Source organism: Pelobates fuscus, chromosome 3, assembly GCF_036172605.1.
Source record: "Pelobates fuscus isolate aPelFus1 chromosome 3, aPelFus1.pri, whole genome shotgun sequence".
Classification (NCBI taxonomy): domain Eukaryota; kingdom Metazoa; phylum Chordata; class Amphibia; order Anura; family Pelobatidae; genus Pelobates; species Pelobates fuscus.
The window spans coordinates 58,833,684-58,851,309 of NC_086319.1; the positions used below are offsets into that span (position 1 = coordinate 58,833,684).

Consider the following 17,626-nt stretch of genomic DNA (forward strand, 5'->3'; position numbering starts at 1 on the left):
CTGGTTGTATATATGGGTAAGGGGATTGGTGAGATTGGGATTTGGGGATGGACCCTTGGGCTACTGTGTGGCAGGGCTAAACAGGTCAAAAAGATTACCCATCCTTTGGGTCTCCCTGGTTAAAAATAGATCCTGTGGTTCCTGTGATTATTTATACACATTATCCTGAAATTCTTCCTGCTGAATTAACCAATGCAATGCAACTTTGTTGGGAAAGGAAAAAAAAAACTATTAAAAAAAAATAGATCCTCCCAGCAAAAATTGCTATGTGACAAAATAAATAGGTGGCTCTAACACAGGAAGTCTGTTTACACTAGCTAGGTCAGCTACAAGTCAATATGATTGGCTGGGAAACATAGCCAAGCATATTAACGTACAGCATGAACAATTGGATATTTATTTGGTCTTTTTATGTGTATAAGTTGCTCTTTAAAATGTAAAGTTTAACAATAAAAAATATACATTTGTTTCAATGCAATATGTTATGCATTCATGCATATTTATGTAGAGATCACTGCTTTTAAGAGTTACAGTAACAGATTCCACTATAATATGATATTTTTTTTCTCTTTCACCATTAGGGCAACTTACATATCGCAGAGATGCATCTTCATTCCATTCCATTTTTTGTGCTACTTATCTCTAGTGTTTTTTGCTACTACACTGATTATGATTATGGAGGTGGATACGGTGCTCCAGAGGGAGATTATTATTCACACTTATCTTCAGGATCTCCAAACTGTGCACCAGAATGTAACTGTCCTGCAAATTATCCCTCTGCAATGTATTGCGATAACCTCAAATTAAAGAAAATTCCAATAGTTCCTGCTGGAATCCAATATTTGTACCTGCAGAATAACATGATCGAGGGTATCGAAGATGATGCGTTTAAGAATGTGACTGACTTGAGATGGCTAATTCTAGACCACAACCACCTCACCAATGCCAACATTAAAAAAAATGCCTTTTCCAATCTCAAGGAGCTACAAAAACTGTACATCAGCTTTAATAACCTAACTGAACTAGTCGGACCACTGCCAAAAACAATGGATGACCTGCGTGCGACCAACAATAAAATCGCCAAGATTAATCCAAATATTTTAGAAGGTCTGGAGAATCTGACTGTAGTCCACCTACAGAATAATGCACTGAAAGAAGATTCAATCTCAGGTGCATTTAAAGGCCTTAAGTCCCTTGTATACTTAGATCTAAGTTATAACGAGCTGACAAAGTTACCAAAGGGACTTCCTCCAAGTGTATCTATGCTATATTTTGATTTTAACAAAGTCACCAATATCCCCGACGAATATTTCCAAGGTTTTAAAGCGCTGCAGTACCTTCGCCTGTCTAACAATGAGCTGGCCGATGGAGGTGTGCCTGGCAATGCTTTCAATGTTTCAACACTCCTTGAGCTGGATCTTTCTTTCAATAACCTTGGAAGTATCCCTGCTGTTAACGAAGGTCTTGAAAACTATTACCTGCATGTCAACAAAATTCAAAGTGAGTTTACATACGATGTGGCATTCGTTACTTGCTGATATTACAGTATACAGTGATAGATTTTACTGGACTAATGATACATATCAAAAAGACAATCTTTTTTTAGAATCTCCTCTCATGCATTGCTCTTACAATGCTATTATTGTTTCTTACTTGAGGAAGAAAGAAATCTCAAAAGCTTGTCTGTTAATATCAAAGTATCTCTGCATACTGAAAGTTATACTCCTATTTACTTGACAATTGAATTTCTGGATTGGCATAACTATTCCAATCTACATACACACACACACACTCACACATGCGCACACACACTCACACACTCTTATACCTAACTGCAGAAAAAAGTAGTCTTTGGTAACATATATTGTGAATGACCATTGGTGTCATCTGATTTGAAATGTAGAATTTTCAACTTTACTACTAATTCTTCTTTCTAGTTCTATATTTGGGTAAGGATATTTAAAATGCTTTTTTTTTGCAAATATCACTGTGATATATGTAACTTGTAAGGCCAGCAATGCAGCATTTTATAGTTTGTTATAGATAGCAGACTTGTACATGTGAATTGGTCTAAAATGTGATTCGGCTGAACTTGAGCTGATTGACCATTTAGCTGAATTCCACTTCTCCAAAATTCTATATGGACGTATACCCGAGCAACCAACTAGCGCGATGGCTTAACATTCGGTATTTGGAGTTCTGCCCATAGCACCAAAGAAGTTTATGAATGACATTGATTTTAATCACAAATCAAGTGAGAAATGACCAATAGAGAGTAAAAACATGAGAAGCAGTGAAAATAACATTTTTGAACCCTTTTGGTTTGTCTCAATGTTTCCCAGACTAATTTTTCATGAACGACATTTGGCCGAGCCAATCCATCACAAGAAGAAGTATTGGACATAGCATGGGAACTTGGCAGTATATAATGAAAATAGTGTTGGAACAGGTTTGGAACTGCATTACTATAAGGCCAGTTAAGTCAAGATCAGACAGTTGTGGTCCCCAGTTATGGACCCATGATGCAGAATTGGGATGTCACACATGGTGCCTTGCATCCTAAGGCATGTAAAATGCATAGGATAAGTACTACAGATGTTTGTCATCTTAGTTGCATAGATTAGCTTCCATCTTCTACGGGACGGCCACTTTTTGTTCCCTACTTTACAGTCAAAGAGAGAGAATAATTAACTATGTTGCATTAGAATGTATAATAATATACAATATTTAAATATAAATATTTTATCTATACATATTTTATCTATTCAAAGTAAAAATTTAAAGGTTCAGTGAAATAACTCCAAAAATGTATGGAAAGTCTATATTTTAAAGAGACTTTCTGACAATCTGTTAATTTTCTGAGTTTGCTCATAGGATGTCTCCAGTAATATCACAAAAATCAGTTCAGGTGAAGATACAGAATTTACTATCAGCACGTCAGATGAATCTCTGAAATTCATACATAGCATACGTAATATAACCTTTTACTTGCCAAACAGTCACGGCACAGAACCTGATGTGTCCATTTGTCCTAACATTATGGCCTCTACAGCTTACATCCTTCTTTTAAATGTTTTCTCATGAAAAGACAAAATGCATTTCAATTTGGAAACATACTTTGGTTGGTGCTTTATTAAATAAGTACTTTTTTTCTTTTTTACTTTCTTTAAAGCTAGGTCTGTTGTTAGTTAGTATGAAACCATAAAGTTTGAAATTTGTGAAACTATATAACTGAAGGTGAAATTCCATCTTTTAAAGCTCTAAGACTGCAAGAGAATTGTAGAAGTTGTATTTCTGAAATAGCCGTGGATCTGCCTTTTGGTCACCCCGATTTAAAGCTTGCTTAATGGTTGAAGCACCTTGGTTGCAACATCTGCTGAATGATAGCTATGAATGAATAGTCCTTTTCTATATTTAAAGGACCACTATAGGCACCCAGACCACTTCAGCTCAAGGAAGTGGTATGGGTGCCAGGTCCCTCTAGTTTTACCACTGCAGCTGAAAACATAGCAGTTTCAGAGAAACTGCTATGTTCCACTGAGGATTAATCCAGCCTCTAGTGGCTGTCTCACTGACAGCCCCTAGAGGTGCTTCCGTGATTCTCACTGTGAAAACCACAGTGAGAAGACGCTGGACATCCATAGGAAAGCCTTGAGTAATGCTTTCCAATGGGCGGTTTGAATGCGTGCGTGGCTCTTGCCGCGCATGCGCATTCGGTCTGACGTCGGCAGGGGGAGGAGAGGTCACCAGCGCCGAGGGAGCCCGGCACTGGAGAAAAGTTTTAAAACCTTCAGCCCTGCGGGAGGGGGGCCCTGAGGGTGGGGGACTTAATTACCCTATAGTGCCAGGAAAACAAGTTTGTTTTCCTGGCTCTATAGTGCTCCTTTAAATTTTGCAAGTGACATATTTTCTCATCAGTCTTTGTTGTGTTTTTTACTTTTTAAATGGCAAAACATATATGAGTGTAAGTTAAATTATTTGTATTCTCTCTATCACCTTTTATATATATATATATATATATATATATATATATATATATATTATATATATATATATATATATATATATGTGTGTGTGTAATTACAGTTGTAATCATAATTATTCAACACCCATTGAAAATCAGATTTGTTGTCAAAATCTACAGACTTTCAGCTGTTTGTAATGAACAAATCAAACAAAAGCAATTGAAATAGTTCAACTCAATGAATGGGTGTCCCCACATTCAACTGAAAATGCAACTTGTAATGACTTCTTCAGTCTCAAAATGATTCAACCACTTCATGGCAAGCCTCTTTAGTACTTGGTGAAGAAACCTTTTGCTCTTATGACCTGTTGCAAATAAGTTGCATAGGCAGCACCAGTTTCTGGCTGCGTTCCAAGGGAATCTTAGCCCATTGCTCACGAGCAATGGCCTCCAGTTCAATAATATTCTTGGGTTTGTGTGCTGCAACTGCCTTCTACAACTTTTATCCAGATTTTCCATGGAGTTCTGGTTAGGTGACTGTGATGGGCACTGTATAATTTTCCAGGACTTCTTCTGCCCCTAAAGTGAGGTATGCTTGGTATCTTTGGAAGGTCCAATGACACCCAAGCTTCAGCTTCCTCACAGACAGCGTGAAATTTTGTCCTAGGATTTCCTGATACTTCAATGAGTCCATCTTGCCTTCCCCACGCTGCAGGTTTCCAATGCCAGAGGATGCAAAGCAGCTCCAGATTATCACCGAGCCACCACCATGCTAAACTGTAGGCAGAGTGTTCTTTTCAGCATATGTTTCATTCTTCTTCCCCCAGACATACCTCTGATCCATTGGGCCGAAAAGTTCCAGTTTTTGTTTCATTGCTCCACAGAACAGAATCCCCAAACCGTTCTGGATTATTTATATTATTTTGAGCATATTGGAACCAACTTTTCTTGTTCTTTTGGGCCAGTAGGAGTGCATGAGTTCTAGAATGAAAACCTTCTGTGTTTAGTATGCGCCTTTCTGTGCTCACTGGAAACTCAGTGCCTGTTGCCAAGTCTTGTTATAGGTCTTTTGTAGTCACTTGAGGGTTTTTCACAATCTGCCATTGATAGCTTCCTTTTTCTGCCCCATCCAGGTAGTGTAACTACTGTTTCTTCAACTCTGAACTTGCAAACTATGCTTCCAGCTGTGTCTCTAGGAACATTCAGTGCCTTCACTATCTTTTTGTATCCTGTTCCTTTTTTGTGAAGGGCGATTATCTCTTCTCTTAACTTTGTGTACCATTCTTTTGACTTAGCCATATTTCTAACATTCAGTCAGTGTTGACACTAGCCAGTACATGTATTTTAAGTGTTCCAGCTCAAAACCTGGTACAACTAATGAAAGCCCTAATTAGTTGTCTTGAGGCTGGAAGATCACCCATAAGAACCACAAAAGGCTTAGCTATTGTTGAGGGGATCAAAGAGCTAATTATTAGAACAACTTGTATAGTACTTAGCTGATCCCCCTTCCCTGCGGCACTTTTTTCACAAGCAAGGGGAGGTTGCAGGATTTTTACTTGCTTTTTCATATTTTTGTTGAGATAGCAGTGAGAGTTTTGCTTACAATATCATTTGATCCTGGAGATTCCTGATTCAATGGATCTTTTTGGAAAAGCATGTGGTTTAAAGTAAAAAAAAATAAATATATATATATATATATATCAATGACCCAGTTTTAGAAATAGATGTTAAAGAAGGACACAAACTAGTAGAGTACAAGTAGTCAGAGTGAAATAAGATGAGCTCAGAAACTGATATAGACATGGTTTTAATCCTTGCAATCCGTTTTTAGATAAGATAAGCAAAAGCACACATTTTTTGCCATACAGAGATTTTACATATTTACTGAGATTTTTGAAAAATAATTCCCGATAAAGTTTAGTAATCATTTTTCCCAAAACAACGATTGTAGAAAAATAAATATTATTCTTTTTATTAAAAAAAAAGTAAAAATTTTATGAATTTTAATAGCAATTGTAACAGGAAAAATATGTTTCTTAAAATGTTATTATAATTAATAAAAAGAGGTTAACATTTTGCGTGCCCTATCTAGAGCCACATAAAAACTTTGTGTATAATTCCTGTTTTCCGTGGAGTCCCTAGCATAACACCAATTAATTTTATTATTTTTACCTCTAACAAATGGATAATATATACACCAAGAAAGGGTATCACTTTAACAAAACTGTTATTACAGAAATCATAAAAAAATTATTTTATTGCATTCATGGTAAGAGTTATAATATAGCTGTTTTCCATTGAAAATCTTAAAACTTTTTTTTATTTTATTGTGTTTTCTAAATAATCAAGTGGTTTTTGCATTCTCAATGACAAAAAAAGTACCTTTCTTACAATACATTTTTCCTTTAGGCATATCTTTTATCCTTTAAATGATTAGCTTAAGGTTAAGTATTACATTTTATTCTAAACATTAACCAAAATTTTTTCTATGTGTTTTTCAGAGTTTACCCTAAACAGCTTTTGTAAGGTTATTGGACGGCTGGAGTACTCTCGCATCAGACACCTGCGTTTGGATGGAAATAACATCACTAGGGCTGATCTTCCTCAGGATCTGCACAACTGCCTTCGTGTAGCAAATGATATAGAGTTATAAATGGTTACACTGTTTAAAAAGTGGTCCCCAAGCTGAAAATTTAGTCTTTCTTTCAGGTTACAGAAACATACACTAAAATATATATATTAAAAAAAAATAATAGCATACAGAAAATCTCATTTGGAAGTCTATTTATTAAGACAAATTCATGCTCATTTAAAAAAAATACCATCACCAAATTTTAGCAAGTAAAAGTAAAATATAGATTTCTAGAAATGAGTAATACTTTTAACAGTTCTTGCCGAGAGTCTGTTTGATGTGTTTCTAGACCCAAATCCCAAAACCCAAAGCATTGGCTACCTTACAAATTTGTCAACCATTCTAGTGAAACTTCATGATAGGTCCATGGAGGTAAATTACCTACATCTCTTAGAATATATATGTGGCCACAATCCGACCATGCAAATAATTACATATTTGCTGCTTTCAGGAAGTAACTTTTACTCCGATGCTCAAACTCTCCACTCTGTAAAGAAAGTAATACAGAGCATCTCATCTGTGAAATTATTGAATTACTGAGAAATATGTATCAGAGTGTTGTGATTAGAAAGGTAGTCCAAAATTCTTACAATTAAACCTGCAGGGGGACTTTGCCCAGGTGATTTTACAAACTCATATCAATGTTCTAATCATGACACTTTGATTATTATCCCCTTTTTTTAACCCCTTAAGGACACATGACATGTGTGACATGTCATGATTCCATTTTATTCCAGAAGTTTGGTCCTTAAGGGGTTAAACTAATAATTCATTTAAAACAGGTGATACAGTTTTTCTTCAAAGACCACAGCAAGTCCCTCAGGAATTCTTAAATCACAAAATAATTCAGGCAACATGGGCTATTCATTATAAACAGGCAGATTTATTGCTGCAGACTCACTAACACGAGCAACGTTTTGATCAGAAAACCTTCATCAGGCATCCAAGCCTGATGAACGTCTTCAAATTGATGCTCTGCTTGTTGTTATGTCTCGATAACGAATAGGCCATGTCGCTAAAGTTCTTTGATGACTTATTCACATGGATAATTAAGTCTTCTTTAAGTCAAGATGAGACAGTATGTTTTCAGTGTAGTATTTTTTTTTCATTAAGATAGATTGAAATATTGCTAAATACTGACTTCATAGTTCTTCCCAATAATTAAACATTATAATTGGTATCATATAATTTTATGTTAATTTGCATTGTTGCTAAACACATATATCATGTCCAGTTCCAATTAACTATAATTGATGAGTTTTGGATCAATATGAGAGAGTGTTTAATATCAGTTTAAACTTGTAGCAGTTGGAAATAGAACATATTAGGGTATCAACACGACCATTGGCTAAGCAACAAAAAGCCTTATTTACAGTAGAAATGATTTTACTTAAGGCCAATTAATCTCTGATGTTATTGTGTTGTAATTAGAAATATGAATCCTGAATGAAAGCAGACTGGGCACCACTGACCTAAAATAATCACTGTGTTTGTTTATGTAACAATATATCCTTATTTGGATACAGGGGTGTGATAACTAAGAATTATGTATGTAAAATTTAGCTTGACTATGGTGGCTGATGTAAAATAATTTTCCTCTTAAACATCCCGTGGTTATTTTGAGAAATAGCAAAATCAAGGTCAAAAACAGGAAATATTAAAAAAAAAGTAATTTTTTTTATATACTATTAGTAGTTTTGACACTTTAGAAATAATATACTGATACAAATCATTTATTCAGTTTATTAATGTCTTGTGTGAGCATTCAAGAGAGGAGCAAAATTCAAAATAATCTAATTTTATATTATTTTGTCACCAAGACAAAGTTTATATATTTTCTTGTTGTGATTGTAAAACACTTTAGGTATGGTCCCAGAACTATGGATTATGGTAAAGATCTGGCAAACGTTTAGTGTTATCAACTAATGGATCTATTTTCTAAATGGTGAAGTTTGGTTAATTGAATTTCCAATTAGTATAATAAGCCAAAACAATGAAGTTGGGGATATAACAATCTAATCAACTCTTTCCAACTATCTTGACATTGTAAATTCAGTTTTCAATCAACACTATTCACTACATAAGTTGACACTGATTGCAAAATTTGAACACAAAAAATATTTTTTTTAATGTTTATTGTAAAGAGCCTTTTATTTAAATAAAGGAATTGCAAGATAAAAAAAAATAGACAAATGCATTAATTTAAAAAAAAAAAGTATACTTTTCAATGTTAGAAATTGGTCTGGTACCTCTGAAATAAAAGAAAAAATAATAAAAGTAACGCTTATGATGTAAAAACTAACAGGTTTGTCTAGTATAATCTAAAGAGCCTTTTTGCAATATATTATGGACTTTGGGGCTTGTTGATTAAACCCCTTTTTGGCCTTTAAATTACCAGAATATTCTCCATTTGTTTTCTTTTCACAAACGCCATATATTTTCTGTTTTTCTTTTAGTTATTTGCATGCTTTAAGATCATAATAAACAATTTGCATGGTTATGCTTCTGTCAATAGCATTCAAATCTTTACAACATTTTTATTTTTTGTTAAATTTGTTAACACATACTTGGCACTATTTATTATGCATGCGTCTACTTTTGTCTTTTTTTTTACATAACATTTTTATTCATTATTAAAAAAATGGGTTTATAGCATATTTAAAGAACAATAGTTCAGTTTAACATGTGTTTTTTTTCTGTCACAGATTATCTCTCAGATTTTTAAAACAATTAATGTAAATGCAATTTATATTGATCTCGTTTAGAAGTGTAAAAAGATGTGTTGATATGGCACAAGAAAAACACATATGGGTAGATAGATATATAGATAGATAGATTTTTTTTTTACTTAATTCCTAATTACTAAATATATTGCCTTTTGGTCTCAAGCAACTTTTAACTCACTAGAGACTTTCCAGAGGTAAACAGTGCCATTTGCACATCAGAATGACCCCACCTGTTAGTGAAATTCAGAACCAAAATACCAGGCTTGTCTCCTCTGCACAGGATATATTTGAGATACTCCCAATTATTTTTGTCATTCTTCTTTAAGCTTCATTAGTGGCGTATGCCATTCTATGCTAAAAAGAAAAAAAAAGGAAAACAAAGCGATTAAATAATGCAAACAAGTTGTAACAAAACAATCTCAAGTTCATAAAAAAGAAGAAGAAAAAAGAAAAGAATAGTGCAGATTGTAATCAAACATAAACAGAGTATCTATAAAGTCAGGTCACTCACATATAGCGGATCCTATATATATTAACTCCCTAAGTAGAACTTGTATGCTCTTAGGGCAGCATCACATCACTCCTTCAAGTTGATGTTCCCTCCAGCAAAGACAAAAAATAAGAGAGGCATCCAATGTGTTGCATATATGCTTAAAATATAATTAAAACATGGAATAAGTATTAAGCTCACCTTATACATAGCCTTTTATCCTGACTCTGAGGGTAACAGGTGTAGTTCCAATATTGAGGGGATGGCACCTCCCCAATGAAGATTCCCAAGGCTTTAGAGGACTTTTAAAAGTACTACTAAATTTAATTTACAAAAAAAAGATAAACCATAAAATAAGTAAATACTATACAAACTTGTACAAAAAAAAATAAGTTCACAATCAGCCAAAATGTGTTTCCCTCCTTTCTGAGCTTCTTCAGTCAGCTGTCTATACACATTTTGGCTGATTTAGGACTTCTCTTTTTTATACAAGTGTGTACAGTATAGAATAATAAGTGGGATATTACAGACTCCCACAAGATATTGGGAGACCTGATTGTAATCCTAAGAGGTTATGAATGGGGTTGTTAAGTGGTTAAATAAACAATTATACTACAAAACATGTCAGAAACTGCTGGCAACATGATTGCAAAAAGTGTTATGAGGAGAAATTCCCCATGTAAAATAACCTGGGGCACATTATTTGGGGTGATTTTAAATGATAGGTGGTTAAGTCACCTATGAATAAAATTGAGTCTCATTGTACACAAATAAAGATGGTGTGTAGGGGGTGCCTCTGAGTGAAAAATGCAGGAAAATATTGACAAAATCTTTAGCAGAAGACGGTGGTAAAAATGCGTCAGTAAATTTGTCCAAATACCACATGCAGACAATCGGGAGTTGTCCAACGTTTGAAAATGTATACGTATATTGTAACTACAAACAAATGACAAATATATGGTTTTACTAATGCACATTTTTTTCTGCAGTTTTATACAACCTGTGAAATTAATTCAGCAACAAAAATGCCTCGTGTGTGTATGCACATATAACAAATTTCAGTTTTTTTGTTCGCAAAATTTAGTGATAAAATGGCTCTGCGGAAAATGTAAACATACCCAAGAAAAATACTTTGAAGTGTGTACACCTCTAAAATATATACTTGTGTGGTTTGGTTTTCATTTTATGAACGCTAATAAAATTGCAAGTGTTTAAAACAAAATTTGAAAAGCTTTAGGTTTGAAACAGTGATGTGCTCCTATTAATATGTTATCTGTAACTGTAAAAAAAATTAAGAAAATACAAGACACTAGAATTATTCCCAAAAGCTAGACATACAAACTCATATATTTTAGGATATTGTGATATAAATCATGACATTCTTCTTTGACTTGATATCTCCTACAACCCTGGTAATTTCAGGGAGTTAAGATCTTTAAGAAACTGTAACATTGATTTGGACTGACTCCCTGTATGTGTATTTGTGTGTCTCTGCATGTTTGTGTTGGCATCATGCATAATAACTGTCATATCAGGAGGCATGTATAATAACCACCGGTGTATTGATAAAAATGCATAAACGGCAATATCAATAGGTGAGTAGTGAACATTTATTGCTTGTAAAAGATCCTGAGAGCAAGGAAGTAATAAATCCGACTGTAAGGCTGACAATCCTTTTCCCATGAGTTTCTTCTGAATTAGATATGCTCACAATCTGAAAGAGGTAAGTGAATTCCTACATACTCAGTGGCCCCTGAACGTGAACTCTTAAACTATTCTGAAGATGTCACCGGCAGCCTGCCTTCCATGTCATCATGACCATGACTTGACAGATGCCGCTACAAAAGTAACTAAAATATTTTCAATGTTCATCCTCTCCCTTACGTTAAAGTTTATTTTACACAAATCTCTACATTATATTTTTATTATTATTATCGCCTATTATATAGCGCCAACAGATTCTGTAGCGCTTTACAAAATTATTAGAGGGGGGATTTAACTATAACTTAAAGCCAGGAGATTAGCTCTATATTGATGAAGATGTGAAACTTTTCCAAATTTGAAACGCTTCTTTTTGATGTCCAGACTTTGAAAATATAGCAGTCTATTACTAAGTGAATACAAAGACTCTGTGTGCTGAAATAAAAAGACACATTCTGTGCTAACATGTAGATTGTAAAAGGGCATTCTGTGCAGTAAAAATAATAGTCTTGGTTTCTATGCTTAAAGTGATTTATTTTATCTTTGTGTATAGTTTGCTCACTTCATGTTAAACACAACACTTTAAAAAATGAGGACTTAACACAAAAAAAGTTTATTGAAGGGAAAGCAAGGCAGATAAAATGGGCTGCGAAAGCATGACGAACACAAATTAAACACAGATCGAAAGAATGGAAAGTTACTGATTTCTAATCAAAATTAAGACACATCTGGCACATATTTTGTTTAACCAGCAGGAAGCAACATGATGGACAACTGGAAACTAAAAAAATGGATTACGAGCCATGTGTCTGGTTAAACAAAGTATCATAAAACCTTCTCTGGTCGAATGCAGTAGCTGTGATATCTTCCTGAGAGCCAGCCAATTAACTTGTGTCTCCTGTACTGGACATTTCATTCACATGCATCTCCTTTTATTCTTTTGAGCTACTCTATCAATACCTGCTGTATTGTAAAGAGGACATCCTGGGCTTTCCAGTGATATGTCATGTGAAAAGCTGGGATGCTGGAACCTTCCTCTTCCTTCTCATCAAAAATGAATGGCATATTGGAAGACATTTTTTTTCCTCGGTTCTCAGGAGGATATATTAGTATAGAGGATTGTGAGCAGGAGACAAAACCAATTTTGTCAAGTTGTCCCATGAAATACCTATAGTATTTTATCTGACACCTTGACAAAATTTGTTTTGGAGTTTGTTTAACTTGTTAATTTGGGGGTAACCCAACATTTTCCTGAAGGTTATTGATGTCTTGGTGTTTGCTACCTACCACAGGGAGTGTGTGGCTCCATGTAAATGATTCCCTATGTTTCTTTCATTCCTGATTTAATAGAGGGCAGCAACATATCTCCCTTAAAAGCAGTTGATTTTTTGGTAGGATATAATTTATTTGGGTGGAGCATGAGAAGGCATTTTATCACATTTCTCTTAAAAGTAATTTAAAGTAATTTAAGTCTTCCTTGGGCATAGTAATTCTCATAAATCTTATTTCCACAATTCTCCCAGAGTTCCCAGCTTGATACGCAAATGAGCACAAACAGGCATCACCCTGATGAGACCCAAATGGTCAAACGTGTACAGTTTTGATTTCTGGTCCTTTTGAATATTTCCTTTATAAATCTGTGCTTGAAACAGTGATCCATGCTATTATTGTTGTTATTATTATTATTATTATTATTATTATTATTATTATTATTATCTTCAGTGTCCTACATAAAATATGTAAATGATGAATAAAAACAAATTTTGAATTTGCATAAATCAGCAGTGAATGTTTTATATATATATATATATATATATATATATATATATATATATATTAACAACAGCTTAGCAATAAGAGTGCATTTTCTGTGTGGTGCAGTTCCTATTAGGAAAAAAGAAACATTTTCAGGTATTATTTATCTAATTATTAATCATATCAAAACCCAGCTTAGTTAGGACTATATATCGTAATTCCGTCATTTATAGTTCAGAAATGTATTATACAACAAGCTGTAGTAAATTAAGAGTAAATTTGCATTTAGTGACCAAAATAATGCAGTCGGCAACTATATCTAATATTAACAACAGAGCTTTAAAATGTCTTTACCATTTAAAATATCAAGATTTACTAGAGCTAGTTGAGACAACTCCTTATTTTGGCTTTTTTTTGACAATTGTGAGCACCCTAACAAACTTAATTCTGTTTCAAGCTCAAAGGGACAATATACTTACCAAAACAACTTTTTCTTAATGAAACAGTTTGGGTGTATAGATCATTCCCCTGCAGTCTCACTTCTCAATTACCGTATCTGCCATTTAGGAGTTAAATGACTTAGTTTATGCAGCACCAGTCACTCCTCCCTGCATGTGACTTACACAGCCTTCCTAAACACTTCATGTAAAGAGTAATCTAATGTTTACATTTCCTCTATTGCAAATTTTGTTTAATTTAGAATTTCTTATCTCCTGCTCTGTTAATAGCATTTTAGTACCTGCATGAGCCTCCTGTATATGATTAAAGTTCATATTATAAAGCAGGCAATTTTTATTTAAGAGAAGAGATAGGATAGTAAGCATGTCAGCAGGCAGTCGATAGACAGCAGTAGAGAAATAAGTCAACTCGAACTGACTATGCATTGTTGTAAAAGTATAGGTTTAGTAGATAATAAAACACATTTTTATGATTAAGATTATATGCTTAAGGACAGATGTCTAACAAGATTTTTAAACACCCCAACCAGCTCTACAAAGAAAAGTAACAGTCCAGAGCATGGTAGAACTTTGGGTTTATGTTATCATAAGAAAAAACAAGAGTGCTCTCAATGAAAGTGGGGCGAGACAGGCTCATAACTGGGAGCATTAGCAATCAACCAAACCATAGCTCTATCAGGGTACAGCCTGAGTATTGGGGACTGGGCTTTCAGCCTATACCTACAATTGGCAGGACACAGACCCTCATCATGGAGCAGTCCAGGAAGTGTGGCGACATGGGGAGTGTTGTTGCAGTGCTTCGGTGGTAGTGAAGCTTCCCTGTCACCTGCTGCATTCCTCTTGCAGCTTCAGCCTGTTGTGGGGTCTCCAGACCTGCCTTGTTTGTGCTCCACTTATACCCCGCTCTCCGCAAGGTCTGCCGATGCATTTCCCGCATTCATTGGCTTGCTCTGCGGTTGGCTGGAGGTTTGCACTGGTTCTGGTGCCGTCGGCGGTCAGTCTCAGTTGGGTGAGCTTGTGTTGGTTGTGGAACAAGCATTTGTTGCCTGAGTCTTAGCCTCCTCCCGAAATTTTCACATATTTTGTCCAGTTTGAATACAACTCTAGACAGTGTGGGCTTGTGCTGAAGGGGCCTCGTGGCCTCCGCCATTTTGAGCATACCACCCGTGATGGTGTTGTTGAGTGTGGCTTTACTGCCCTTTCCCATTAGACTTGGGTCACCGTCAGGGTGTGGACCAGTATCTCTCCTGCCGGTCCATAGACGGAGATGATAGGGCATCAGGTCTGTGCTGCTGTAGGTCAGCATACGTCAGCAGCCGCCTCTCCCCTCCACATCGCTCACTAAGCCACGTTCACAGGCTGAAGAAGTTCTCAGCCAGGCTACTGCTGATGACCACTGGAAGCATCCCCAAAGCCGGTCAATTGGTGCAGGAAGCCAGGAAGGATCAGGCAGATCAGTGTGGTAGGCAGAAATCATAGGCGACTGGACATAATTGTATGATTCATTAGGAGTGTCCAGTTGCCATTGCAGTCAGGCCCAGCCCCCAAGCACAGGATTTTTGTGACAGGGTAGGTTCAGTAATAAATACAAACAAATGGTAAGCCACGCTTAGTAATTAAAATGGATTATACATACAATCAATGGAGAAGATAATTATGAAACGTATCTTTAACAAAGAAATGTACAATAGTATAATACTGTAAAAAATGCAGTAGATATAAAGACAGTGCCAATAGAACACTCACACTTTCCAGAGCTTCAATTAGCTCTAATATTGCACGCCAGGATGGAACAATCCCCATCCAAGGATATGATGTCAGATATCTTGAGCAGCAGTCAGTAATATATGTGGAGGGAATTTTTAATGATGTATTTGAAGGAGTGGTGATTGAATGAGCATCTAACTGAGGAGGGAAGTGAGCTCCACAGAAATGGTGCAGCCCTCGAGAAGTCTTGAAGGTGCGCTTCAGAGGTGGAAGTACGGACAGAAGATAGACGTAAATCTTTAGCAGAGTGTGAGGGTCTAGACGAGACATACTTGTGTATTAGGGAGGATAGATAGGTGGGAACAGCATTATGTGGAGATTTGAAAGCAAGAACCTGAATTTTAAAATGAGCCCTATATCTTATAGGAAGCCAATGTAGGGACTGACAGAAGGGTGAGGCGTGGGAGGTGCGGGCGGACAGGAAGATGAGCCTCTCCACTGCATTCATTATGGACTGTAACGGTGCAAGTTGGGAGCACGTAAGACCATTGAGAAGCAGATTACAGTAGTCAAGGTGAGAAAGGACAGTGGAAAGGACCAGCACCTTAGTCGCATCTGGTGTTAAGTAGGGTCGGATGCGCGCAATGTTTTTGAGATGGAAGAGGCAGGATTTAGCGATAGACTGAACATGAGGTGTGAAGGAGAGGTTGGAGTCAAAGAGAACACCTAGACAGTGAGCCTGCATGGTGGAGCTGATGGTAGCTCCATCAAGTGTTGGTCCTCCCTCAAGTGTTGCTACTCCTGTGTTTGTCTCCCTCCAAGTCAACGTTGTGTCAAGGTCAAAATGAACATATGATACAGGTAAGTATTCTACTTACAATTTACAGAGCGTGAACCTGCTCTGGTATGAAGCACTTGGGTGGAATGATCCCCACCTGTGGATTTTTAATTTTGCTCCCTCAGATGTTTAGTAGATAGCTCTCTAATTTGCTATCTTCATGAAAATGAATGGATCATTTTGATTTGTTTGTTTTTGTTTTCTGCCAAATTCAGATGCTTCTGAATTGCAAAATCAACCAAATTTGGATAAAAGAATTCTACTTGCTTGTTCTGTGAGCCAAAGGCAGGAAAATGTTCCTTTATTTGAAAAACAGAAAAAAAAATAGTTTCTCAAGATACTTTGTACAGACCAAAACTGTGAGTGCAGTGGTCTAGGGTTTCTTAATTAACTAAATTTGTACTATTATGCTGCACAACTTGTGCTTTACACTTTCCCACAAGAAGTTCGTAGATAGGTTAGACCAGTGGTCCCCAAACTGTGTGCCACAGCGCCCTGGGTTAGCAACAGGCACACTGGGGCACAGAGGAATGTTTCCCTGGACTATGATTATAGCACCAGAATATTTCTGCTGAACAGGGCCCCAGTCATGTGTCACAGCCCTTTAAGACTGTGAACAGGCTCCTATAGTGTCAGCAAACTGGGAGAAAGTGACAGAGTGCGAGGGAGAGGAGGCAGCCGCAGCATGAGGGGCGAGGAGCATGAAGAGCTGCCCCAGACCCCTCACTCCCATCAGCCAGAAGCAGGACCATTCAGTCAAGACACCCTTCTGGGCACATACAATAAGCTAACAGGAGGGTGGCTGGAGATATAAAAAATATATCACTTGTATGTGTTTATGTCAGGATGTGTCTAAGTGTGTGTGTGTTCCAGGGTGTAAGTCTGTGTGTATATATGTCAGTGTGCTTCTGGGTGTAGATGTGTCAGTGTGTGTCTGTGTGCGCGCACATATCTGTGTGTCAGGATGTGCATCTGTGTATCAGGGTGTGCACCAGTGTGTCAGGGTGTGTGTTTTAATGTCAGTGTGTGTATCTCTCTCATGGTGTGTGCATGTGTCAGTGTTTGTGTGTGTCAGGGTATGTGTTTTTTTTCATGTCAGTGTGCATCTGTGTCATGGTGTGTGCATGTGTCAGTATGTGTCACGGTGCATGCATCTGTATTTCAGAGTGTTTGTGTGTGTATATGTATGTGTCAGTGTGTGTGCATGTGTATATGTTGGTATGTATCTATGTGTGTGTCAGTGTCTATAGGAATTTGTGTGCAAACACACTCCAGCAATCTAACACAAATTTTACATACAAAAACTTTATTAAAACACTAAAACTATATACAAGCACCCCTTCAAACATTACACT

General features: G+C 36.3%; 1 protein-coding gene and 1 long non-coding RNA gene across 2 annotated transcripts; both read left to right on the top strand.

The window, feature by feature from the left end:
- The first annotated feature begins 578 nt into the window (after positions 1-578).
- LUM (lumican) lies at positions 579-9,096 on the top strand. Its single transcript, XM_063447118.1, has 2 exons — positions 579-1,500; positions 6,466-9,096. Exons 1-2 carry the CDS (start codon positions 603-605, stop codon positions 6,615-6,617), a joined length of 1,050 nt encoding a protein of 349 aa, XP_063303188.1. The 5' UTR covers positions 579-602; the 3' UTR covers positions 6,618-9,096.
- A 536-nt stretch (positions 9,097-9,632) lies between these two features.
- Positions 9,633-11,034, top strand: LOC134602335 (uncharacterized). Its single transcript, XR_010090425.1, has 2 exons — positions 9,633-10,737; positions 10,951-11,034. It is a non-coding gene; the product is annotated as an uncharacterized LOC134602335 (long non-coding RNA).
- The last annotated feature ends 6,592 nt before the right edge of the window (positions 11,035-17,626 follow it).

Bases quoted from the DNA above. Each gene is read 5' to 3' on its own strand.
- LUM (XM_063447118.1), top strand. From the start codon at position 603: ATGCATCTTCATTCCATTCCATTTTTTGTGCTACTTATCTCTAGTGTT. The intron at 1,501-6,465 runs GTGAGTTTACAT...TGTGTTTTTCAG, and splicing joins GCATGTCAACAAAATTCAAA to AGTTTACCCTAAACAGCTTT.